Below are 27,331 nucleotides of genomic sequence, written 5' to 3'. Positions count from 1 at the left end.
GAAATTAAGGGTGAAGCTTTTGTAAAAAAGAAAATATACATATTGTTGATATTGAATTGTTTAAGTGTCACATGGAACTCAGTTGTTACAAAATGTCAATGTTTTTTTGAGTTTGTTAATATTAATATTTTAAAAGTTTAAATTCGTTTCATTAATAAATGCAAATGTATAATAAAATAATACTGAATATAAAATGTATTTTTTCCTCATCATTTCAATCTGCATTATCTTTCAATAGACAACATTTTAGATGTTGTTTACTCTATCCAACTCTTTTCCGGGGAGACAGCTCCGGAGGAATATAAAAAAAGACTGAAATACAATCATAAACATCAGTTCCCTTTAAATCTTGAATTAAACACATTTTAAACAATATCGTTAATTTTATTACGAGCCACTTGCATGAATTACAGTAGGCAGTGCGGCTCACATGCCTGTAATAACTCTGCATAACCAGTAGGTAATGTGCGTACGATCAATTCCACGGAAATCGATTCACGTTGAAATTGTATAAATCACTACGTTGACATGGTTTTCTACGTACGACACGGGTAAGATCAAATTTGATCCAAAGTACTTTCTATAAATGAGACACCTGGAGTTCATTTTGCAATATTTATAGCAACTTATTTAATACAATAAGTGATTTTTGAAGGATTGTAAAAGCAATGTGGAGGAGCAGCAAGTGTCTTCTGTGCGTTCAGACCACATTGGCAAAGTAGTTGAGCTCCGAGGTGATGAGCTGTCTGTAACGAGAATAGATGTCCTCCAGCAGCTGTCCGTCCTCAGCCTGTGTGTCGTAGTTGTTGGTGTTGATCCTCACCTGGAACACACGTACACAGTTTATAAACCACCCTGAACTGGTCACATTATTGCACGTATGCATTTTATGAACCACACTGGACTGTTCACAATTGTTACACATGTGTTTTATAAACCACACTGAGGTCAGTTTCACAAGTAGTACAAAACCATAATAAGAGAGGTCAATCTTCTGTGCGTAAACCAACGAAATGGATTAAATTAACAACTCTGGTCTAGGAGAGAAATGGCTCTGGATTGTCAAAAGAGATAAAGTACTACTTTAAGAAGCTGACTCCTGGGCTGGTTACATTAATACAAATGCAGTGTATAAACCATGGCAGACGTTGCTCAATAAAACATATTCCAAACACATCAAATGTCCTCAGTTGTTTTAACCCACAGTGACATTCTGCAATGATTCAGATCACGTTTGAGTTTGCCTGTTTTTACATTAAAGGGGCAATCAGGGATTGGTACAACAAATGTTAGACTTTTAGATTAATTATATATTGTAGTGACCGCTCGTTAGTGAGCAGAGTATTCGTAATTCACGGCGTTCCAGCCTGTACAAAGCACTGTTGATATGTTTGTGTTTACTCAATCACCCAGGTTGCTTAGCGGGTGATATGACGGGATATAAGTGGGACAAAGATGGATGAATGTTGTTGTTGTCAGTACGCATGCAGAGGGTGAGAATAAAGCACATGATTGTTTTTCTACCGGCAAACCGACTACATCGTCCAGTTATTGCCGTCACTCCTACATTGGTGACCCTGACGTGATCTCGAACGTTTTCGGAGATCATTTGAACATGACAACAAACGCAGTTTCACTCAAGCTGCCCGTTTTTTGGGAACAAAATGCCAACGCATGGTTTGCACAAGCTGAAGCTCAATTCGCCCTCAGGGATATTACCGTGGATCATACCAAATACTACTACGTGGTAGCAGCTTTAACCAATTCAACGGCAGCGAGAGTGGTGAGTCTTATTGAAAACCCACCGGCACAGCACAAATATGTTACCTTGAAGGCGCACCTCATAGATACGTTTTGTTTGTCTGAATCTGAACGTGCACGCCAGCTCCTCTCTCTCCCTGGGCTCGGTGACACGAAACCCTCTGAACTGATGGACCACATGCTAGCTTTGCTGGGCGACCATCAGCCGTGTTTTCTTTTTAAAGAGCTTTTTCTGCAACAGTTACCAGACCAGGTTCGTTTTTCAATGGCTAATTCCATCAAAACAGACTTTCGTCAGCTAGCCAAGGAAGCGGATATATTTTTCTCAGCTGGGAAGAAGTGTTTTACAGCCACCATGGATGAGTTTGGGTTCCAACCACTCTCCATCTCCGCTACTGCTGTGGCCCGACGGGTGATGCCGTCGGGGTTGTGCTTTTACCATATGAAATTCGGGGACAAAGCTAAGAAGTGCCTACCACCATGCAACTACAGTGTGTCGGGAAACGCACAGGCCGCCACTCATTAGCAGCTGTGGGTGCCGGCCATTCTGCAGGCTTGCTGTACGTCACTGACTCCCTCTCCGGCCGCCGTTTTCTGTGTGACACAGGTGCCCAGGTGAGCGTGCTGCCCGTATCGGCAATAGACATTAAAACAGGGAAACAAGGACCCTCCCTTGAGGCTGCCAATGGCAGTGCTATCGCTACCTTCGGCAGGCGCACTGTGGGTTTGTGTTTTGCTGACCAGCGTTTTACCTGGAGTTTTGTGTTGGCCAAAGTGTCTACTCCCCTCTTAGGCGCTGACTTTCTCTGCGCTAACAGCCTCCTGGTGGACGTGGGGAACCGCCGACTCGTCAACGCTGAGACATTCGGCTCTTTGTCATGTGAGCGCAGTGACGCAGCCACAATGAAGCTGTCCAGTGCTGTCTCGCCGGCTGACGATTTTTCTCCTCTTCTATTGGAGTTCTCAGACATCACAACACCTACCTTCTCGGCTGCTACCACCAAACACGGCGTCATGCATTACATCTCCACGGAAGGCCCACCAGTGCATGCCAGGGCCCGTCGCCTCGACCCACACAAGCTCACCATCGCGAAAGAGGAGTTTGCAGCCATGGAGGCACTTGGCATCATTCGCCGTTCTGACAGTCCTTGGGCCTCGCCTCTCCATCTCGTTCCCAAGTCCAACGGAGGCTGGCGTCCGTGCGGCGACTACCGGCGTCTAAATGATGTCACCACACCTGACCGTTACCCCGTTCCACACATTCAAGACTTTTCAGCCCATCTAGCGGGCGCGTCTATTTTTTCTAAAGTGGATTTGGTACGGGGATACCACCAGGTGCCAGTTAGCCCTCAGGACGTCCCCAAGACAGCGGTTATAACACCATTCGGACTTTTTGAGTTTTTGAGGATGCCGTTTGGCCTCAAGAATGCTGCCCAGACCTTTCAGAGGTTGATGGACGCCATGCTGGGCAACCTCCCTTTTGTGTTTGTCTACCTAGACGATATCCTGGTAGCTAGCACGTCCAAGGCAGAGCACCTATCCCACCTCCGTCTCCTCTTCAGTCGCCTCCGGGAACATGGATTAATCATCAACCCAGCAAAGTGCCAGTTTGGACTGCCTGCCATGGATTTCCTCGGCCACCACATCACTACTGCTGGGGCGGTCCCGCTGCCATCAAAGGTGGACGCTGTGCTGCAGCTCCCACGCCCTACCAGCATTAGAGCTTTACAGGAGTTCCTGGGGATGGTGAATTTCTACCATCGATTCATCCCCCAGGCTGCCCACCTAATGCGACCCCTGTATGGGGCTCTCAAGGACAAGACCCCTAAGCACATCATCGCATGGTCCGACGAAATGTCAAAGGCATTCTCAGACACCAAGGAAGCCCTCGCGAGCGCGACCATGCTGACTCACCCCGTGCCTGAAGCTTCCGTGGCCTTGACAACTGATGCCTCAGATTATGCCGTTGGAGGCGTTTACGAACAGCTGGTCAAGGGGGTTTGGCAACCCCTGGCATTTTTCAGCCGACAACTCCGCTCCAGTGAGCAAAAATACAGCACCTTTGACCGAGAGCTCCTCGCTCTGTACTTGGCAGTCAGGCACTTCCGTTTCCTGCTGGAGGCTCGTCCATTCACAGTTTTTGTGGACCACAAACCCTTGATTTTTGCCATGGCTAAGGTGTCGGAGCCGTGGTCTGCCAGGCAGCAGCGTCATCTGGCTTATATCTCCGAGTTCACTACAGACATTCGGCATGTGGCGGGGAAGGACAACCCTGTAGCTGACTGCCTCTCTCGTGCCACTATCGGGGCTGTCCACCTCGGCATCGACTACGCCCATATGGCTGCGGATCAGGTTTCGGACCCAGACATCCAGGCATGCAGGACTGAAGTTTCTGGCCTCCAGTTGGCGGACATCCCCTTCAGTGACGACGGCACAACGCTGCTTTGTGACGTGTCCATGGAGCAGCCGCGCCCCGTGGTTCCACATGCATGGAGACGGCAAGTTTTCGAGGCCATACATGGCCTCTCACACCCAGGCAGGAAACCTTCGCAGCGCCTGATTGCGGCGAAATTCGTCTGGCCCAGGATGAAGGTTGACATTGGTGGGTGGGTCAAGACCTGCGTGCCATGCCAACGTGCGAAGGTCCATCGTCATGTTAAGGCCCCACTGGAGCGGTTCACGGTCCCAGAAAGACGCTTCGACCATGTCAACATTGATCTGGTGGGTCCCCTTCCCGCCTCCAGGGGGTACACTCACCTTCTGACGATGGTGGACAGGACCACCCGTTGGCCAGAGGCCGTCCCACTGACGGAGACTACCACAGCTGAGGTGGCCCGCGCATTCATCGGCACCTGGGTCTCCCGGTTTGGGGTCCCCTCAGACCTTTCCTCTGATCGGGGGGCCCAGTTCACTTCTGGCTTATGGACTTCCATTACTCAGCAGCTGGGTGTCTCCCTCCACCGCACTACGGCTTACCACCCACAGGCCAATGGCCTGTGTGAACGTTTTCACCGGTCCATGAAGGCTGCCCTTAAAGCCGATCTCCGGGGCGACGGCTGGGTCGACAGGCTTCCTTGGGTGATGCTGGGACTCCGTACTGCACCTAAGGAGGACCTCCTTTCGTCCTCTGCTGAGCTGGTGTACGGCCAACCCCTCCGGGTTCCGGGGGATTTCCTCCCCTGTGCTACGGTCCCCTGGTCAGCACCAGAACAGCGAAGTGCGCTGCTGGACAAGGCCAAGTCCTTCCGGCCGATCCCTACCTCATGCCATGGCGTTCCTAAGGTACGTGTCCCGCCTGATCTGAAGGCAGCGGGGTATGTCTTTATCCGCCAAGACGCCCATCGAGCCCCTCTGCAACCGCCCTATGATGGTCCCTACCGGGTCGTGGAGACAGGCGACAAATCCTTTATTATCGACATGGGGGGTAGTAAGGAACGCATCTCGGTGGATCGCCTTAAGCCAGCTCATCTGGACTTGGACCGTCCCATCGAGGTGGCCCACCCGCCCCGCCGCGGTCGCCCCCCTGTTAAAACAGTCCCGACCCTAGCTCCTGCAGACCCCCTGCCCTGCCGTCCGAGGCCGGCCAAACGTCCGCCTGTTGTTTTTCCCCTGCCTCGGTCTCCTGTGCCTGCTCAAGGGCGCCAGAGTCGCTTTGGGCGAGTTATCAGAGTCCCTGACCGTTTTTTGGGGCCGGTTCTTGTGAATTCTGGGGGGACGTGTGTAGTGACCGCTCGTTAGTGAGCAGAGTATTCGTAATTCACGGCGTTCCAGCCTGTACAAAGCACTGTTGATATGTTTGTGTTTACTCAATCACCCAGGTTGCTTAGCGGGTGATATGACGGGATATAAGTGGGACAAAGATGGATGAATGTTGTTGTTGTCAGTACGCATGCAGAGAGTGAGAATAAAGCACATGATTGTTTTTCTACCGGCAAACCGACTACATCGTCCAGTTATTGCCGTCACTCCTACAATATAGCTATTGATTAAGAATATAACTTATAACAGCTTATGATGGCATTCCTGGCTGGGTGTTCAGGGCGGGCGCTAGACCACTGACCCTGGTCTCACCAGACTCATCAAAAATAAGCCTGGATTTTCCTTTAGCGACGTTGGTGGAATACCCCCCAGGTCAAGCTGCGGTCTGACCCACCTTGATGGTTCTGAGTATGGTCTTCTTGTCCAGGCGTTTCTGCAGCAGCTGGTCCAGGAAGTTGATGTCTAGGAAGGCGCAGACCTTGAGGTAGGTGAGCCTGGGGCACATCAGAACCAGCGCCAGCAGCTCCTCGTCCACCGACTCATGGCTGTTGTTCAGGTCCAGGGTCAGCTCCTGAAGGGAGGGAAAACAACCACATCAAGGACACCACTACATTAAATAGATTTCTAGGACCCCTAGGAGCCTGAACAGGAAAGGGACATCAGGGGAGGCTAGTGGAGGTAGAAATCGGGCTCATTGTAATGCATGGAACAAAATGAGGAATGGTATCAAACAACAGTCCTCATTCCATTCCATGAATTACAATGAATGGTATACAACCCATGTTCCTCATTACAAGGAGCTCACATATTCAATAACACCCCTATAGCATTATCAACACTCCACTGCTGACTGCTACTGTGTATTGACAGAGCAGAGCATACCATATAGTACAAGAAACATCCTCATTCAAACCAACATTCCATGGTGGGTGTAGTGGCGGCCATCTTGTGGTCATCATTTGGAAGTTTTATCTCACAGCCTTATTAACAACCAACTAAACTCAACTGACATCGGAATGTTCCGTAAAATGACGCTTGCTATTAGTCCCGCCTCTGAATTAACTTCTCTCTGTGTTCTACACCTGCAGCAATAATGGTTACCCTAGCAATTATATATAACAAATTTGAATTTGTCAGTCTGAGGGACCATGTCCATTCTAAGAATAATAATAATGCTTATAATTGATTACATTTATAAAGCGCTTTTTAAAAAATAAATAAACAACAAAAGAAAAACAAATACATAAAACCATGTCATAAAAGCAGCAAACAAAGTCTAGCAGTATTATCATTATGAGTATTCTACTCATTCTATTTCTATGGAGCCCTCCCAATCCCCTTACCTGTAGACAGTTGCTGTACCAGGGCACCAAGCTGCTCAGAGCTGGCTTAGCGCTCCAGTTCTGTTGACTGAAGTAGCCGCTGGTGAGACTGAGTGACCTCAGAGGGATCTCTCTGAGCAGGATCCGACCCAGATGGTCCAGGTTCAGGATCCGTTCCACAGAGATCTGGACCTGCATGTCTGGGCAGCGCCGGGCCAGGTGAGACCAGGAGTCGCCCAAGATCACCTGGACATGCGGCTCGTAGATGTGGCAGCGCAAGGTGAAGGAGCGGAGGCTACGGCACGACACGGCCAGGGCGGCGAGGAGCTCGTTGGAGAGACAGCGGTAGTTGAGGGTGAGGGTGGAGAGGCCCCGGAACCTGGTCAAAATCAAATCAAGGTGCGTTTTAAAGACTGCAACAAGTGTGTGTTTGCAGGCACATATGCACAGTTGTACACACACAAGTCAAAAAAGAGTAGCTAATAAACAAGAGTATGTAGGAGCCACTCAAACACACACACACACACACACCTACACCCACACCCACACCCACACCCACACCCACTTGTTGATGACCTGTGTGAAGCCTGGACTAATGTACACCGCCAGCGGCCGTGAGAAGAAGTCCTCCAGGTTGAGGGTGGCGATCCCGGGCCTCCGACCCAGATGGACATGCTGCTGGGCAGCCGCCACCGCCTCCAGAACCTCCAGGCCCTGGGGCAGGTTGAAACATGCCCCTCGCAGGCTCAGGTGCCCCAGGTGAGAGCCCTCCCTCCGCAGGTAGAAGGTCAGGCCAAGGCGGTCCGGACGCTCCGGCACCAGCCCGGAAGGTCCAGCTCCATGTGGGGGATGGTGAGCGAGCGCAGGCGTCCGCCCGTCTTGCGGAGAGCAGCCAGGAACGTCCGCATGGTCTGCTGGAGGCGTCGTGACTGCTGGAGGCGTTGTGACACAAGGGAGGTGAGTGGGAGAAACGGTGAGTGGGAGAAACGGACCTCCAGGTGTTCCAGGTAGCGGCCGTAAACTCTGGCGTAGCAGACGGCCGAATCCAGCTCGGAGCGGCCCCTCGTGGAGATGCGGCCGGAGAAACTGAAGGTCCGGGCCCTCCAGAGGGACGGGGAATGCATGATGTGGTGCCAGTGGCGGCAGACCAAGGTGGCCCGTGCCCGGTCCTTGTCCCTCAGACACCTGAACACCTGGCGAAGACACAAGTCCGGGAGATAAGCCCAGACACATTTTGGCTCGTCCTCTTCTTCCACCTCCTCCAATGCTTCCTCTCCTTCCCCCTCTTCTTGGGCCTCCATCACTTCTCTTTCATCCTCTCCTATCTGCTGCTCCTCCTCCTCCTCCTCTTCATACTCCTCTTCCGAGAGGCGGTCCTCCTGTTCGGGTTCCTCGGGGTAATCCATTTGTGATTAAATATCGCCTAGAACTAATCTTTAGTTGTCTATATCTACCTATGTGTCTCTGGGTTTAAGATGGACAACAGAGAAGAGTCCATTGATGGCCAGTGTGGAACCCTTGTACGACTTTGGCAATGACTGACTCAAAAACCATAGTTCTGGAACCTTGACGTGTTTTATTGTCATTGTCATTTATGACACCGTTGTTACGAGGTTTTGTGACAACATAAATACAAGTATTGCTTTTTAAAATCTCTCTCTTCTCTCAAATTATTGGGGAGGCCAGGCCTCCTCCACCTCTATGGAGGAGCCTCCACTGGTATACGGTCATTTTGAGCCCTTAACCACCGCGCTGACACCCCGAGAAGTTATGCTTTTAACCTTAAACTCAATGAACCGGGAGTTCACCCGCTGCTGCAAGCGTATCTATAACGAACGCGGAGATTGAATGAGCCCCGCGTCAGTCAGCCTTTCCGTAGAAATACATCGCTCCGTTATATATCTAACGTTACATGTTTTAAGGCTGATCTGTGCATGATAGTGCTGCATTATGTTGATCTATTTATATCGATCTATTCTTGCCAATTCCTTATTACCAGTGGAAAGGGGGAAGGCTAAAACACTTTGAATGGGATAGATAGGACTTTCCGTTCAATGAAGCATTGATACTCGCGAGTTCATCTCGCTTTTCCCCCCGTTGATGTATTAAACAATCTAAGCAATCTAATCAGAGCAGTTGTTATTATGTAATATTATTGATGGATGTGCCATTTTTGATGGACAGCAGTGAACGGATGACTTGATGTGAGCATGTATTTGACTAATGCCGATAGTAATAAATCAAGTATAGAGATTCCGACCCGTGTTGAACATCCTATTTCCTTGTCAAATCGTGTATGCTGTGCACCTAATCTATCCTGAGATGACACAACGCATTTAAGATCACAATCCTCAATAGATTGATTCCATCGTTTTACCGACAAGAAGATTCTACAATCTATCAGTCTTTCCGTAGAAATACATCGCTCCCTGTATAACGATATATATACAGTATATAACGTTACATGTTTTAAGGCTGATCTGTGCATGATGGTGCTGCATTTTGACATAATTCTTATCGCATTTCCCCCGTTGTGCTGTGCTGTGCCATTCGGTAGTCCAGAGCTTCATCATCCCCCTTCTAAAACTGCCATCACCCCTTTCCATCCCTGGCGTCATTTTATCAATGAACGTGGTATTATACATATTTACATATTACATATTTGTTGTTATTTATGGAAGTGTCCGGTTGCTGGAGGAACCAGGACGCCGGCTACACTGCACAGTTTAGCCCGAAATAGAGAGAGTGCTTTACACCCCACGAAGTTATGCTTTTAACCGTAAACTCAATGAACCCGCTGCTGCTCGCAGCACCGCGCCAGCTGGTTGAAACTCCCGTTGACAGCGGGGGGAGAGAAAAGTTTTAACAGGGAATTCGCTCCGCGCTGTGTCGACGGTGATAGCAGTGTCGTATCGACACCATTCAAATGGTTTTGGATTCCCTGTCCTCTCCCCTATCCGGACACGTTTTAATTGTTATCCTAACCCACGGTAAACCGAAGTTATTAACCCGCAAAGGGTGCTAGGTGGTGGGCCGAACGCGTTTATCGCGAAGTTTATCTTTTTCCATCTACAGAGTAAACGATCTCTTACATACGATATTAAGTAATTATCTTTAGTCTATAACAATTTGTTGGCAGCTGTATTTATGTCTGAGATTTTCACAAACTAGTTTTTTAATCGTCTGTCTGCTCAGGGACATCGCTGGTCGCTCTAGTTGATAAACCAATCAGAATTCGAGTACGGCTTCATTAGGACCCCGAAATGTAAACACTGGCTGTTAACCCTAGCAACTGACTGGATGTTAACCCTAGCAACCACGGGAAAATAACGAGATGTGATGAATTATGGAGTGTTGTATGCATTTAACAAACCGAACGGACAATATTATTGCATTTTCAGATGCAAGTTGGACCAAATTTGTACATTGTTCTCTACAGTGGGTGAATCTTCACACTGCAGAAAGCCAAATTGCAGAAAGGGCTGTAAAAAAATATAACCTAGTAGACAGTTACATTCCAGATGTGCCAGCTACGGTAATATTGGCTACCATAGACAATGCTATATAATAATAATAATAATAATGATAATAATAATAACTTGACTTGAACATATTTGCTGAGGTTGCATCCCTAATGTATATGCAGTATGCCAACATACGAAACATTGAAAGAGCCCACAAGAGAAGGGAAAAATCAGTAGGCCTACAGGAGGCTGCAGGTTTTTTATAGCAATATAAGTTATTTATAAGAACAAGATGATATAAACAAGCTAAGATATGACATGGACATTATTAACAATATGATATAAACAAGCTAAGATATGACATGAACAAGATATGAACAAGGCATCAATGGGTCAGGGTCAGCCCTGCCAGGTCAGGTCCAGAAGATGTGCAGTGCAGTCCAGGGCTGAGCATCTGGGGTTACCTTGGTAAACAGATTAGGAGAGTTTTAAATAAACTAGGCTATAACTTTGGAAGCTTTACTACTTTTACTATTGTTGTGGGAACAGTGAGGAAGATAGACATAGGGGAAATGCTGGTCTATAGTCTGGGACCCTTTCCTGCAGCAATTGCGAACATAGATGGCTCTCTTGTGAAAACAAAGCCAAATTAATGCACTTTCTAGAAGGATCAGTAAATCCACCAGCCACCGTAGAAATCCCTGATGGCTCAACCTGGGTGTGGGATGCAATGGCACTAGTACAGGCTATGAAACCCCAAGATACATTTGGAAGATTTGCCAACAGTGCACTAATGTACCTGATCAATGCAGCCAAAGTGAGTAAATCTAAAGTGGTGCATTGTGTCCCTGACACCTACAAAACACTGAGTATAAAGAATGCAGAACGAGGTCGACGAGCAACAAAAGGATGTCAGTTGATTGATTGATTGATTGATTGATTATACTTTATTGTCCCCGAGGGGAAACTTGTCTTGGGCATGGTACTTTCATGCTTCAAGTGCAACAGAGACGATACATACAACATACAGTGGGCAAAGTAAACAACAGGACAGCAACAAACATTGAGTGACATTGGCAGCAGTTTCCACCTGGACATGGCATCATTTGGTATAAATATATATTGCACATAACCCTTCAAGTGGTGTTTTCGAATATTGCACATTGCGCAGTTGACAACAATATATTCAGCTGACCAGAAGACTTTGGTCCAAGTTCTTGGCTTGTGGCCAAAACAAAGAAAACCTACAACAGTTTCTTTTTGAGACATGGTCCAAGTCCAGGAAAAACCAAATTCAAGACATCACTTTGATTGTTGGACATGGGTCTGAGTGTCATGTGATCAGAGTCAACAGCAGTGGCACAGAACTTGAGGTTTTACCACTGCTCACACTGTTCTCAATACAGGAGGAGGCAGACACCCTGCTGTTGCTTCACTGTGAACATGCCTCACAGTATAGCTTACATGTTGTGATCAGCAGTCCTGACACAGATGTGTTTGTACTGGCTATCGCTTTCTGTAAGGAAATAGGAGCAAACCTGTACTTCCACACAGGGAAAGGGACAAACAAACACCATACACGTACAGAGAATACACAGCCATCTTGGTGATGAAGTCTCTGATGCGCTCATTGGATTTCACTGTTTCACCGGCTGTGATACAGTGAGTGCACTGCACGGCAATGGAAAAGTGAAGGCCGTAAAAACACTCCTGTCCAACAAAGAGCATTGTGCTACTTTCCAAAAGTTGGGAACAGCTTTTCAACTGCCAACAGAGCTTTATGAGGAAATTGAGGCATTTACATGCGACCTCTACGACCACAAAGGCTGTAGGGATGTACATTTAGCTAGGTGTCAAATGTTTAAGAGTGGGAAGTGCAATGACCGAAGTCTACCACTAAATAAGGATGCCTTGCACAAACATAGTCAGCGGGCAAACTACCAGGCAGCCATATACAGGAGGTCCCTTAAGAGCCAGCCAGACATCCCTCCGCCAATGAGCCATGGCTGGAAGATAGAGGGAGATTTCTTTGAGATTGACTGGATGTCCCTTCCCCCAGCCCCAGTCGCAGTTTTAGAGCTTGTATACTGCTCCTGCAAAAAAACAAAATGTGTGAAAGGGAGATGCACATGCAAATCTAACAACCTACCATGTACAGACATGTGTCTGTGTTTGCACTGCGAAAACACACTAGTGTTATAAATGTTCTCTAACACTTGAATCTTTGTCTAGTCTCGTCAATTATAGGCAAGGCAAGTGAAGATACACTTAGGGCCAGTTTCACAGACAAGGCTTAAGCCTAATCCTGGACTAAAAAGCATCTTCAATGGAGATTTTACATTGAAAGTGTGATTTAGTCCAGGACTAGGCTTAAGCCTTGTCTGTGAAACCGGCCCTTAGTCTTGGGTTTTGTCTTACCAGCTCACCTCGTAAAAGTGAGACGATTGACAATATCAAAAGCATGCTTGCACACACATATAACATACTCACACACAAGTTAATGTTACTGGTCCCAATTTGGCACAATTATTATTGACATAATTGAGAATAGACATAGTTGACATTGGTAACTTAGCTATTGTACCCTTTAAAGTTAGATAACTAGCTTGTTAATTAATTAGCTTCACAATCGCGGGTGACGATAGGTCGGATTTTTCACTAAAATAGCATATTAGAACATGTTTGTATTGACACAACATGACATGGACTTGTTCATTAATATGTGATATGAATTAGTATGACATGCACATCTTACCTGAAACATTACTTGACAGTAAAGTTATCCGAAACAACTCAGTCTTCTTGTCTTTCCAGATAATACGTTGTTTACGTCTAGTTCCGTATTTTGAAGGAATATCATTGGCAGACGTCAAGTCAGGTGACGCTTTAACGGGTTTTGATTGGTTAGCGGCATAGTAGCCCCAAGCATTCTCCTTATTAACTTATGGATCGTAAGTTTACTTTTCATAAAACGCCGATCGAAAATCGTCTGCCAACAGACGGAAACATGTTCCAAAAAAAACTATTTAGCTTATATGAAAAAATCAACTAGTCTGTAGTTGTAGATCGATCATTTCACAAACGAAAGCAGATAGACAGCTTCGGCCCACCGCCTATGCCTCCGGGCACCGTGTTTGTCCGTGAATAACACGGCACACAATGATACTACAGTTCATAAAGCAGACAAGTGAAGGCAGTGGTTTTAAGGGTTCAAAAAACATGACTTTATTATGTGTACATAGCTTCCTCTCTCTCTTTCTCTTTCTCTCCCAAAAAATCACAGTTAATAATATACCACATGCCGAGGAAAAAGTATACGATAGCTTCAAGTTCCTCCATGTCGCTATTGTTGTGGCTGTGTTGTGTCTCGTGAAAATATACGTCACCACCATGGCGCGCTTTTATGACGCGTAACTCCGCCTACTATCGCCTACTCCTCCTACTCGTTCCTGGTCTGTTGTGTATAGTGGAAAAGAAAACCAGAACTGTTCAAAAGCGTGCCGAAGCGTGCCGACCCGAACCGAGCCGAAGCGAGCCGGGCCGATAATGGAAAAGCGCCATTACTCTACAAGCCCATAGATGGCGGTACTGGGCCACAAAGTAAGCATAACGAAAAAACACCATCGAAGAAGAAGAGGATGTGGAAGTGAACTGAAAACTAGTCCGATTTGTGTTTGTTGAAGGAATTTGTTTAGGAATAATGTAGCAAGAGTGACATGTGTTTCTATCGCTTTGAGATGGAGTCACGTGCAGACCCTGTTGTTCATTTGCGATGTGCACGGACATGCGTGTGTGTCCTTTGTGGCTTGCCTGCAGCAGGAAAGTCAACGCTGGCACGAGCTGTCACAGGCGCTGTCACTGCAGACCAGGGCTGGAGGACCACTGTGATATCCTACGATGATCTGATCCCGGATGACGCTTTCCATGTTAAAACAGTAGAGGAGGATGGCGACCACCCACAGACGGTAATAACAGTCATTGCTCAGTATGCATTATGTTGTTGGCTGGAATTAAGTCAAACTCAACTGGCTCTGCAGAAAAAGCATCAATGCACGGATACATACCCAGCCATCACCTTGTCTCGAGACATGATCTTAAGACACATTTGTCAAGACGTCTTGAGACACAGAAAATATGGCTCATATGCTCCATGTCTTAAGTGAGTGCATGAGTGCATGTCTTCAGGTTAGGTCTTAAGACGACAAAATGTCTTATTTTGGTTAATTAAGACATCTTAAGACATCTCAAGACAAGGTGATGGCTGGGTATGTATGCTTTGGTTTATTTATTAGTGGAATGAATCAAAATAGAAGTAGTTTCCCCCCATGTCTTTCAGCAAACTAAATGGAAGTTGCATAGAAAAGAAGTTCTGCAATGCGTCGAGGAGATCTTGCAGCATCCTCAAGGGACGATGCAGCCAACTTCCACCTGCCAGGTCAATGCTCAGGCCTGGAGACGTGTAATTCACTCTGCACAGGTGTCTGGGACAGTGGAGGAATCAGAATCTGACCTGTCACGTCTCGATTGGCCACCACGTGTCATTCTACTCGATGACAACTTCTACTATCCAAGCATGAGATACGAAGTGCATCAACTTGCAAGGAAGTGTAAGTCAAATGTGTGTGCCAGACAGTGCATTGTGCTTGTTGTCAAGTGACAGATAAATTGGCGGTTTGCATAGATTGACATTGACATTGACATGTTGGCCTCTTTGAGACAGACTCACTTGGATTCTGCCAGGTGTACCTACACTGTCCCGTGGAGTCGTGTGTCAGCCGGAACCAAAGGAGGCCCCAGCCCTTACCCAGTAAGGTCATAGTAGAGATGGCCAAGCGCATGGAGCCCCCGAATCCTCAGAAGAATCCATGGGAGCAGAATAGTGTCACACTGGACAGCACAGACGGCTTCACCAAAGAAGACATGTGAGTCCCTTCAGGAAACTAAGTCAAGCTAGAGCTATGACATTAATGTAGACATGTGATGTTTCACCAACGTGTTCTCACTGTCCCTCAGACAGCGGTTGGAGGAGTTGATCTCTGCTGCTTTAGACAACCCATTGAGCCCATTCCAGGACAACACAGAACAAAAGGCATGATCATGTTTTTTTTTTTTTATCCGACTGAGATGACTATGGAATGTGACAATTTGTCTCGGCATCATCATGGTTGACTTACAGTGTGATTTCTCCCAGGAAATTGAACATAGGACATCTAGCACTATTTTGAACTGTCTTTTAGTATATGTTAGTGATTGGTCGGTCTTGCGCTCTGCTGTATCTATGCTGCAGGAGGCAGACCGGCTGAGCTGTGCCACCAGTGTGGTTCATCAGGCTGACCAGGCCTGTCGGCGTCTCGTGTCTCAAGCCATGCAGGGGGCCAGAGGTTAGTAATGAGCTCTGTCTACCAGCCGGTTGTAGATCATCATTGTGATACAGTACTATCATGTTCATCATCGTAAAACAGTCATGGTGGTAGCTGGCAAGCCAAGCCAAACAAAACGTTACTTTTGTAATTTAATTTAATTAATTTTGTCATTTAGCAGACGCTTTTATCCAAAGCGACTTACAATTACGAATTACAGGGACATTCCCCCTGGAGTAACTGAGGGCTAAGTGCCTTACCCAAGGGCACACTAGTAGTGGTGTGGCTTCAGGCGGGATTTGAACTCACAACCTTCCGATCCCAAGTCCAACTCACTATCCACTAGACCACCACTACCCCTCACTACCCCCTTTTGTAACCTTGACCTAATGTATCACTACTTTTGTTTCTTCTGTGCAGAACATAAGTTGTCCCCAGAAAGCATGAGGACTCTAGCAGCAGAGCTAAATGAATCCAAAACTAGATTTCTTCACAACCTGCGAAAACAACTTCTCCATCACGACCTTCCCGTCACCCAAGGAGAGAACATTGATGTGGAGCGGGTGGTGAAAAGAGCAGTGGATGTTTCTGACCAAGAAATAAAGGGAATTGTGGCTAGATTCCTTCCGAAGGACTGAATAGATGCAACAGATAAAGAGGGATAGCTGCTAATCATTCTATAATTTTGCTAAGCAATTGCAGACAAATGTGAATATTTTATTCAATGCAAAACTTCATGTAAAAAATGTGTTTTCTTTCTAAAAAAATAAATAAATACACCACATTCAAGTTTTTAAGAGTAGTTTACTTAGAATGTACAAAAAGCAAAGCTTTGAGTCCCTTTTAAGACATTAAGTAGGATTAATGAATCACAAGTATTTTCAATATAAGTACAGAGGTTTCACATTGCAGTTGTTCCTGAGTGCTGCCTGTAGACCTATGCACTCTCCTCAGTTATAGCAACTGCATTGCAACTTCAGTCTCAACACACTTCAGTGACAGTCTAGGGATACATAAACATCAGTAACTCTTCACATACAATACAGTATTACAGCCGTATCAGAGTGTTAAAACAGATTCTTTACTTCCTTGAAAGAAAAGGTCATCTTCCAATGTAAACACTATGATATCACAAATAAACAACTCTATATTAGGTCATCAACTGTAATGCACATGTACAAATCAACATGTTAAATGTTATATTGTAATATATTCCACTTTAAATAAAATCAGCACCAGTTGTGAAGTCTTCATTCTGAAATCAGAACAATTTCAACTTTTCAGTTAAGTCATCACCAAATATAAATGTTATTTATTTACACATTATATTTTAAGCTTATGATAAAAAATAACAATCTCAATCTATGATAATAAATAATGAATATACTTCAGTTACAGTAACAATCATGGCTATTTGGAAAATATAAATAAGTAATATTTCATATTACAACATAGCTTCCTTCAGTCACTTTCTAGCTTATTTTAACATCTACATCTATAGCCTTATATATTTAATTGATTGGGGAGCATTTTACATAGGACCATCCTAAACTGATACACACTCACTACACACACAAGACAACTGACACTATTACATCTATCATGATTTCTCCTCCACACATTCAGCAAACATACAGTGACCCATTTAACATCTTAATCATACAATAACAATAAATGTTATGAAAAATAACACCACTCTCCACTTACATGTGCAAATCAATTGCAAATCAATGCTCAAAATGGCTACCGTAAAATTACTGATTGTAAGGACCATGGTGACTCCAAACTGCAACAAGGTTTATAACAAGGCATCTGTTAGAAAACACTTTTTTTTGTTAAAAAGTTGATAAGAATACTTTGGCCCTGAAATTACGTCAAGTAATAAGTAGTAGGCCTAATGTCAGATCTCTCCCAAGGCAAGTCTGAATGTTTTGGCTCATGCAATCTGCATTTACTGACCCATAGTCATTTAGGAGGTATTAGCTAAGAGCAACTTGTGTCATTCAAAGAAAGGACTTTCAGCCACTTCAGAAAGGCAACATGTACTGTAGGTCCTTTTCTGACTATTATAGGACTCTAAAAAGTGCAACAAAGAAATAAATGGAATAGCTCTGAATGTGCAAAAAGAAAAGTGAGGTTGAGTGACAATACAGTTTAAGCTGATGCAGTAGTTATTTGTCCTCTCTTGATATTTGTCCTCTCTTGACTAGAAATCACTGCATCTTTAAAAACTGTCCACAGAAACCCATTCTGTCATTGAAATGTGAAGGTATGTAGATACCTTGCTAGTTACGATTAACATATTTGCCTCTTCACCCTGATGAAGGATCAAGCGAATAACAATGTAGTATGATGTTATGCTAAGACTGAAACAAAGTTGAACAAAGAAATAAATTATCTGTTAAAGGAAATATGCACCGTGTTATTAGATATATTCTGTATGAAATGTTTTACTGTATAACTACAGTACTCCTCTCTCTGTCATGTAACAGTCAGAAATGATTCCTTGATTTTCATGATTTTAAGGCTTATCACTTGAAAATCTGTTACTCCAGCCTACTCCCTAAGAAGCTTCCCTCTGACACTGAATTCTCAGAGTCCCACAGGGGAGTATACAAATCCTGATAGTTTTTTCCTTGAAATAAACCATTTCTTATTTAGATCAGAATAGTGCAATAGATCAAGAAATTGTAACTCGAACATGAATCGAAGTTAATGTGTCACCATGTGAGCCAAACATACTGTATCTCAAATGCCTCTTGTTTACTTTGGAAGTCACTGCTTGTGCTGTCCACGAGCAAAGTGGCATGCAAAGTCATATTTGTTCCTACACTGGGAACCACAGATATTGCACTGGAAGGGGTTTTCATAGCCATGGCAGCCCATGTGGATCGTGTAGAGGATGTTGTCTGCGAAGTACGTGTTGCAGTGCTGGCAGCTGTGCAGCAACTGTGGGTCTTGTGTGGGCAAGATTGGGACAGGTGTGCTGGGCTGGCTGTTGCTTATGCTAGCTGAGCTGGTGTGTGCGCTGTGCTCACTGCTGGGACCCGCCACAGGGCTGTAGTTCCCATGCCCTAGGGGCTGTGGCTCCGGGGTGTTGGGCGATGAGGTGTGGGCGCCACTGGAAGACACTGCAGCAGGTGGACCAGAGGTCTGCAGGATGAGGAAAGGCTTCTCATCCCGACAGGACATCCTGTCTGGAGACGGAGGGATCTGGGTCTCCGGGGGCAAGTTCGCCAACTGGCCAGCCAGGGTGGACAGCTGGTTCAGAGGGTTGTCCGCCATCATGTCGTGGGCATCCCTGCCACTGCCACTGCCACCACCACCCCCATGATGCGCCTTGGCCACGCTCTCATATACATCTGAATGCAGGTGGGGCAACTCATGAGAGAAGTCATTCAGGTAATCTGGCTTCTGTACCACCATGGAGGGAGGGCTGAAGTTAATGAGGAGGCGTCTACTGTAGCCCAGGGAGCTGGTCTTCTTCTGCAGGACGCTGAGCATCTTCTTGTTGCTCAACGAGGAGCCAGCCCCCTTCATAGGAAGTAGTTTGTGGCGGCGGCGACGGTGGTGGGACAGATTGCTGCGGTCGCTGCAGCGGAAAGAGCACAGGTCACACTTGTAGGGCTTCTCCCCTGTGTGAGAACGCATGTGGGCCTCAAGGTGGCGCTCATAGGCAGACGCAAATGGGCATAGGTGGCAGCGATGGGGCTTTTCTCCTTTACACAAAGCAAAGGGGATGATAAAAAGTATTAAGTAATATCAATGCATACATAGACATGAAGATACATCATTATTATGATAGAATTTAAAATGTAAAGTAAATCAAAACAGTCTAGAGACAATGGGCAAGTAAGACAAGTGTTTCGGTAGTACTAAATAGTGTGTCTCGCTCTACCTGTGTGGATGCGGATGTGCTCTATCAGTCGAGCTGTGCCTTTGCTAGCATAATTGCAGTAGCGACACTTGAGCTTCCCTTCATATGTCCTCTCAAAGCCATCCACCAGCAACCCTGAGCCATCCTCCAGGGACACCTCTACAGACGGATGGTCAAGCCCATTCTCACTCTCTGTCGAAGCTGCCAGGGAACAAAACACAAGACTGTAGTAGTGCAATAGTAAAGCTACTCTTCTCAATTAGTATGTGAAACTAATACGAAAACAATAATTGTGAAACCATGAAGTAGTACTAGCTTGTAGCATTTGTCTTTTTTAATTCTCACCAGCTTGAGGTGTGTCAAGGTCTCTCTCACAACAGACAGAACCAGAAATCATGTTCACATGGTGAGTTTGCTGTGTCAGGTATTCGTGGAAGTCCTTCACAAAATCCAGAGGCTCTGGTTTAATCTTATCTTCCATGATTATGCAATCCTGGTGTATCCTGATGTTGATGACGTATCTGAACCTGGAAGATAAATAATGCAATTATAATGTTAGGACATCTGACAACAACGATAGTGACGTTAACAGACACGTCTTAGCCTAAATCAAAAAATAATAATGCCCATGACATGTCGAGGTTGTGAGAGTAAATGATGCCCCCCATACCTAAACTACCATGTTCATGTTCTGCAATCTTTTGCAAACTGATCTGATCAGCACAGTCAGAGACAGCTATCCTGATTCCCTGTAGATACAACGAACGTCCTTCTGAGTGGAAGCAAGCAAGCACATTTATTATTCTCATAATTGCCAATGCAAAACGATGAGTCTGTAAGACTGGTGAGCTTAGAATGATAAGGTTCCATCTCCGTTTAGGGCAGTTCAGAGATTTTTACATTCCATTATGTTCTGTGAGATGGAACCTTTGTATTTTATGAATTACTAACTCAAAAATGTCAACGTTTTAAAAAAATAACACCACACAGGCATTAATAAACACCTAATGGATCAGATTATGTAAAAAATCTTGACAAAAATGGAGATAGAACCTTATAATTCTAACGTCATGATTAGTGTCACCCACCAGCTCATAAACAATGGCACAGGGGGCAGGCAACAAACATGGTATGGTGACAGATCGCCCACCAATATCTGCCATATCAACCACTGTTACAGATCTGTCCAGCAACTTACCTGTACCCATCCGTAGCCTACAAGCTTTCTTGATTTTAAACCCGATTATGTCAATTCAGATTTTTTGATTGACAGCTGGCTAAGGTAGCGATTCGAAGTTGCCAGGTTGGCTGGTTGTGTTAAAAACAAAAGCACAGGGAGGTTTGACACAAAAGAGAGGGTTGTTGCTGCTTGGCTAGCTAATGCAACTCTAAAACGACTCCCATTTTAGAAGCAATGAGGTTCCTAGCTGGTAATCAACAGATACGAAGGGGGTCTGTCAGGTCATTTGTTCGCTCGGATTTTACCATCATGACATGAGAAACACTTATGGCACTGAACCTGGGATGGGCAATAATAACCTATGAAAACATTGGTGTGTGTGTGTGTGTGTGTGTGTGTGTGTACACAGTGACAATTAAGAGAATCGATTAAAATATATTTTCATCGTTCCGTCTCGTGTAAAAAATGTAATGTCGCATGCTATTCTATGGCCTCGATATTGTCTTATCAAACATGCTTTGGTGGTCATCGGATGATTTTAAGGATACACTCGACTGTCTTGACTGATTCATAAACACGTTGGGAAAACAAGGAAATAATTCTTCAACACGTCTCTGTTTCCACCCGGACTATTCAATGTGTCGCTCCCTCAAGAACCCCGTATGTAAACAAGAGGAAAACATGGCGGCCCAACTAGCCAGGATCTTCTCAAAGGTGGGGGGAATTGTCATTGGAAAAATGATCGTATCGTTTAATCGTCACTTTGGCAATGGTGTTTTGTATTAAGTGGGTGTACTGTAGGTGTGTAGTCGTAGCTATTAAAAGGTGATCTTCGGTGTTTAGACAACCCTTAAATGACCCCATTACGTAACCTGGTTATTGCTATCATAATGTTAGGCAGGCTTCCTTCTCATTCAATGTTTCCTTTATTTTCATGACTATTTACATTGTAGATTCTCACTGAAGGCATCACAACTATGAATGAACACATGTGGAATGATGTATTTAACAATAAAGTGTGAAATAACTCTAAATATGTCTTATATTTTAGATTCCTCAAAGTAGCCACCCTTTGCTTTTTTGTTGTTAATAAAATATATTATAATAATATTAAATAATAATATGTTATTATATATATATATATATTTAATATTATTATAATATATTTTATTAACAACAACAAAAACATATTTTATTAACAACAAAAAAGCAAAGGGTGGCTACTTTGAGGAATCTAAAATATAAGCCATATTTAGAGTTATTTCACACTTTTTTGTTAAGTACATCATTCCACATGTGTTCATTCATAGTTTTGATGCCTTCAGTGAGAATCTACAATGTAAATAGTCATGAAAATAAAGGAAACACATTGAATGAGAAGGTGTGTCCAAACTTTTGGCCTGTACTGTATTAACTGGTCAGTTAAGCTACCAAGCACTATGTTCCCACCCAATGATCTAGATCAGTGTTCCACCCCTATTTCATTACCCATACCTAGTCAAATATTGATGTCTTTCCAACAGTCCCTCCATCTTACATGATCATGTGTTTCAGTTCAGTCATATCCTAAGAGAATTCAGTGTAATAAATCCTGCATTGGATTTCATTCTGATCAATTATTATCATAATAATTGGGTCAACTTTAGGTTGGCAGACAGGTGTCCCGACCATGGAGTGTGTGCCAGCTTGGCCTGCGGAACAGATCTACCCAGGCAGAGGTGTCCTCTGAGGAGGCTGCTGGGGTCTTACACCCACCACTACAGACCTACTCAGAAGAGGAGGGCATGATGAGGGATGCAGGTGAGTTGACTCTGGCTAACATGATCCAAACAGGGAGAAAAAGTAAATACAACACCACAAGGCCACAATATGGCAATGAACGAATCAAGATCTTGCTATGATAGAGCACATTGCTTTGTTACATTGTAAGTGTCTTGGCTTAAGTTTAATAAATAACATAAAATAGTTTCTTTATGCTTTCTTTCTCTATGGTTGAACAGTGACGAAGTTTGCACAGGAGCGCATTGCCCCATTGGTCTCGAAAATGGACGAAAACTCACACATGGATGAAGAACTGATCAAGTCACTGTTTGAACAAGGGGTATGTGTTTATCCCTGAGATATGGACATTAGACTTTTGCCGTGTGTTATACAACAGCAGCGCTCATCGTAGCCTACTTGCAGCTAGAGCATTTGTTTACATTAATTTGATCCCTGTTTCATTTGACCTTCACAGCTCATGGGCATTGAGATTGACCCAGAGTACGGTGGCACCGGCTCCACTTTCTTCTCCTCCATCTTGGTCATTGAGGAACTGGCGAAGGTGGACCCTTCTGTGGCAGTACTTTGTGACATCCAGAACACACTGATCAACACTCTGGTGGCAAAGCTTGGGACCGCAGCCCAGAAAGAAAAGTACCTCACCAGACTGTCAACAGACATGGTGAGGGATCTAAATATAATTTGAGACATTTTCATTCCATGTATTGTTCACAGGTCTGGAGGTGAATATGGTAATGGAAACAAAATATTCAGTGAGTGGAAGTTTGATCATGTTGTTTGTCTTTATTATGACCAGTAGATGGAGCCAGTGATTCATAACACCAAGAGCTCTTCTAGCATCAACATGATGGGTGTATATGAAGCACAGTATGAGCTCACATCGATCTAATTCACAGCTAAGCAGATTGACAGTATGAGTAGGGTCATCTCCATCATCTCCATCATTGATGTAATGTATTCCAGCCAGAGAATGACAGCGATATCTTGTCCTTTTAGGTTGGTAGCTTCTGCCTGTCTGAGGCAGAGTCGGGGAGTGATGCCTTCTCCCTGAAGACACGTGCTGAAAAACACAAGGACTATTATGTCATCAATGGTTCCAAGATGTGGATCAGTAATGCAGAGCATGCTGGGGTGTTCCTGGTGATGGCCAACGTGGACCCTTCTGCTGTGAGTAAACCTACTCAGCCGCACAATACGTGGCCCTGTGGTCATGTGAATAACTTGTTGCAATCCTCACAACTGGTATCAACCAGCATAAATCTGCATACGCTGTAGATGAACGATTTACACCTCTTTCAACTGCTTGGCAGGCAAACAGGATTCAATAGGAACACCTTACTTACTTACTTACTTACTTACTTACTTACAAATGTACTTGTTGTAAGTTGCTTTGGATAAAGGTGTCTGCTAAATGTCAAAAATGTAAATGAATATAAATAAAAGAATCCTTCCTCTTCCTTTTGGTTGACAGGGCTACAGAGGTATCACCTGTTTCATCGTGGACCGGGACACAGAGGGACTTCACATCGGCAAGAAGGAGAACAAGTTGGGCCTGCGTTCTTCCTCCACCTGCCCTCTGAACTTTGACAATGTCAAGGTGGGTTCAGATCCATTTGCACTGTAAATGCGTGTAGGCATAACATTATTCTACATTATGACTAACCCGAGGCTTTCTGTTGTAGGTTCCTGAAAGTAACATCTTAGGTAAAGTTGGCCAGGGGTACAAGTATGCCATCGGCATGTTGAACGAGGGCAGGATTGGAATCGCTGCTCAGGTATATCAGTGAGAGAGAACAGTGCCTCCTCCTTCTCCCATCCCATTATTGGAGATGTGTATTATCTTGTACATCCACCAAAGACTGTTCTCTCTGCATGATAGATGCTGGGCCTGGCTCAGGGCTGCTTTGACCAGGCTGTTCCATACACCAGACAGAGGTCGCAGTTTGGCAAGCGCGTCTTTGACTTCCAGGTAAACATTCTGTCAAAATCCACCTTTACAGTAATGATTCCCCTTCCTTCCATTCCGTAAAAAAAAAAAAAGTGCAGTCCCACTCATATTTTTCATTTTATTGGACAGATATAGTGAAGACAGACAGGAAAGTAAGGAGAAGAAGGGAGAGAGGGCATGTCAGCAGGGCATGGGCTGGATTCGAACCCATGGCATATAATAATAATAATAATAATAATAATAATAATAATAATAATAATAATACATTAGACTTATATAGCACTTTTCTAGACACTCAAAGACGCTTTACAAACTGCACATATGTGTGCACTGTAGATCGCGGTGCTAGACCACTGGACCACCCCAGGCCACGTGACAACTTTATGAAGATTAATATGAATATGTTTATTGTGTGTTGTTGTTTTTTTGTGGGGGGGGGGGTATATAATGTGTATATGTGTAAAGAATGTGTCTTTTTATACAGTTGCAAGAGAGTTGCACAAGAGAAAGTGTGCAGCGCTTTTGTGAAGCTTTCTGCTTAGGACCCTGTGATGGTATGCTTTGCAGGGCATGCAGCACCAGATTGCCCAAGTGGCCACCCAGATTGAGGCTGCCAGGCTGCTGACCTACAACGCTGCCCGCTTGAAGGAGGCCGGAAGACCTTTTATCAAGGAGGCTTGCATGGCCAAGTACTTTACGTCAGAGGTGAGCTACCTGATTGATACATCCTGTCTTCTAGGAGAGAGCAGTTCAAATGTACATAGTTTAATACAGAATAGTATCTACTATCTACACCAGCTAAAACAAATATTGGTTATCAATGCATCACATTTTAGTGCTTTCCTGCCTTGACTTTACCAGTGTTGTGTTTCACCAATTAGGTCGCAACTTTGACCACATCAAAAAGCATCGAGTGGATGGGAGGGGTAGGCTTCACCAAAGACTACCCTGTTGAAAAATTCTACAGAGATTGTAAAATAGGTGAGTCACATGGTCCTTTTTTTTTGTATTCTCCCATGCACCGAGGCGGCAACATGACTGTGTGGGAGAGGGTTCAGGAAAGTCATAACTACTACAGTTGTCAGCGATTGGGCCAGAGCAAGGTGGAGTTGAGGGGTGGTTCTCTCCAGGAGGCCGGTAATCTGACTCCACAGGAATTCCTCTGTGACCTTGGTCTGCATGGAGAGAGGGTGCCATTAAACCAGTGCATGGCCCAGGAAGCAGGCACTCAGGACAGAATGTCACTTTTGCTTTCGTCAATTCCACTTTGGGCTCTTCATGCTCTCCAGACCAGCGGCAGATTGAGTTGCAGTCTAGGCTAACTGTTTCTCTTTTGTCCAGTGTCCCCTTTGGCAAAGCCCCTTTTGTCCAGTGTCTCCTGTGTGTCCATTTATTCTTGTTGGTATTTGGGGACATGCTCTGTGGTCTGTATTTTCATGACGCATTATACTGTGTGTATGTTCTTACACCTGTTTTCATGTTTTATCTTCACCAGGCACCATTTATGAGGGCACAACTAACATCCAGCTAACCACCATAGCCAAGTTTATTGATCAGGGATACGACCAGTGAATTTATCTGGCCTGATGGAGGATGGCCATTTTGCACTCCGCTGTGCGGACTCTTCTGCGGAATCATTTCCATTTCTATGACTGTCCTAAAATCGTCCCCTCCTCAGCTGGGGCTTTTCTGTAGAATTATGCCACAGTCTATAGAAAGAAGTCCACATGTTTAAGAATCAGATTTGCAGATATTGAAACTGGGTGCGTTTTCAGAGGAGGAAATATCAAGTAAATAAATGAGTGCCTTTATCTAACTGTAGTTTCTCTGGATTTTAAAAATCCATAAGCTATGAATGCCTCTTGGATCCATATAAGAAGGCAGAAGTACAATAGTTGTGTGGTCTCCTTTATGACTTTGTGTGTACGGTTTCATGTTCACAATGTTTGATTTGCCTGGTGTAGATCTTACTTTCTCAGAACTCATCCCAATGCTGTAACTTCGCTGTAACCATCCCTTGTTGACTGTCCCTCCTAAACACCTCTTCATCCCCTGTACAGTTTCTGTACTGTAAATAAAAAAGATAGCATTGTGACTACCAATGGCCCCTGGTCCTAGCATAGATCGTTTTTTCTTATGATGACTGATGTATAGTTGATTCACTTAGTTAGACAAATGTACTTGTTGAAAGTCGCTTTAAATGTAGATGTAACTGCTATTTCATTAATGTACTTATTATAAAGGTATATGGGGAAATGGGTCGCTGAGCACTAATAAAGAGATGATATGTCTATCTGCTGACTACTTTGATGATATGAGTAAATATGATGATGATATGTTTAAAAGGTGTTTCCATTATCTATGGCTCAGTTTTTGTTCAGCTACGTAGCCAGTGACAAGTTTGATTTTCAGACACTAGATGTCAGCCTTTTACTTGCTATCATAAAGTCTTAACGTGTCACAGAGAAGCTGCTGTACTACCCAGAAGAGCAGTCCATTACAACACCTTCTAATAGCCTGTCAGCGCTAATGTTATTTTATTGCAATTTAATTATGCTCGGGTTTCAGACTAAGGGATCTCGCCTTAAATAATTCATTCTCTGAGGGGCAATTTGTCAGTTAGTTAAGATTGATTAGATTTCCGTACACTGTCCTGTCCGTACAAAGAAGGTCTATTGTTCACTGTGAGCACAGCCTATATACACTTGAAACTACATTGGCTATCATGATACAACCTTTTATGGAAATTAAGATTTTTCCTGCAAGATTATCTGTATGATAGAGAGTGAGAGGACATTGATCAGGGACACAGTTTGTTCCAGAACACTCAGTTAACCTACAGTTCTTTATGTTGTCCTCACTCCCCTGCTATAAGACC

The 27,331-nt window shown here is 44.6% G+C and overlaps 3 protein-coding genes and 1 pseudogene across 5 annotated transcripts; 2 read left to right on the top strand and 2 right to left on the bottom strand.

Moving 5' to 3' along the window:
- Nucleotides 1–700: 700 nt before the first annotated feature.
- On the bottom strand, nt 701–8,248 carry LOC308167775 (F-box only protein 39-like; annotated as a pseudogene). Its single transcript has 4 exons — nt 7,408–8,248; nt 6,864–7,221; nt 5,915–6,091; nt 701–823 (listed from the first exon to the last, which is right to left on the bottom strand). The product of its transcript is annotated as an F-box only protein 39-like (transcript).
- A 6,413-nt stretch (nt 8,249–14,661) lies between these two features.
- pstk (phosphoseryl-tRNA kinase) lies at nt 14,662–16,307 on the top strand. The gene is made up of 5 exons (XM_080541670.1): nt 14,662–14,913; nt 15,027–15,228; nt 15,320–15,395; nt 15,594–15,687; nt 16,087–16,307. The coding sequence occupies exons 1-5, from the start codon at nt 14,718–14,720 to the stop codon at nt 16,302–16,304; spliced, it is 786 nt and encodes a 261-aa protein (XP_080397796.1). The 5' UTR covers nt 14,662–14,717; the 3' UTR covers nt 16,305–16,307.
- A 1,972-nt stretch (nt 16,308–18,279) lies between these two features.
- On the bottom strand, nt 18,280–20,024 carry LOC308167277 (zinc finger protein Pegasus-like; the record flags this gene model as incomplete). Of its 2 annotated transcripts, none has more annotated exons than XM_080541664.1 (3): nt 18,280–19,385; nt 19,565–19,789; nt 19,889–20,024. In XM_080541664.1, 3 exons carry the CDS (start codon nt 20,022–20,024, stop codon nt 18,442–18,444), a joined length of 1,305 nt encoding a protein of 434 aa, XP_080397790.1. In that variant the 3' UTR covers nt 18,280–18,441. The 2 variants fall into 2 exon arrangements, with proteins under 2 accessions (XP_080397790.1, XP_080397791.1); XM_080541665.1 differs by having other exon boundaries at nt 19,565–19,744.
- A 1,362-nt stretch (nt 20,025–21,386) lies between these two features.
- acadsb (acyl-CoA dehydrogenase short/branched chain) lies at nt 21,387–26,746 on the top strand. Its single transcript, XM_080541663.1, has 11 exons — nt 21,387–21,437; nt 22,370–22,523; nt 22,724–22,824; nt 22,960–23,166; nt 23,502–23,672; nt 23,977–24,102; nt 24,188–24,280; nt 24,385–24,474; nt 25,021–25,158; nt 25,335–25,434; nt 25,949–26,746. The coding sequence occupies exons 1-11, from the start codon at nt 21,405–21,407 to the stop codon at nt 26,023–26,025; spliced, it is 1,290 nt and encodes a 429-aa protein (XP_080397789.1). The 5' UTR covers nt 21,387–21,404; the 3' UTR covers nt 26,026–26,746.
- Nucleotides 26,747–27,331: the final 585 nt, after the last annotated feature.

Source organism: Nansenia antarctica, assembly GCF_963989245.1.
Source record: "Nansenia antarctica genome assembly, chromosome: 11".
Lineage (NCBI taxonomy): Eukaryota > Metazoa > Chordata > Actinopteri > Argentiniformes > Microstomatidae > Nansenia > Nansenia antarctica.
This window is presented reverse-complemented; position numbering and strand designations above follow the sequence as displayed.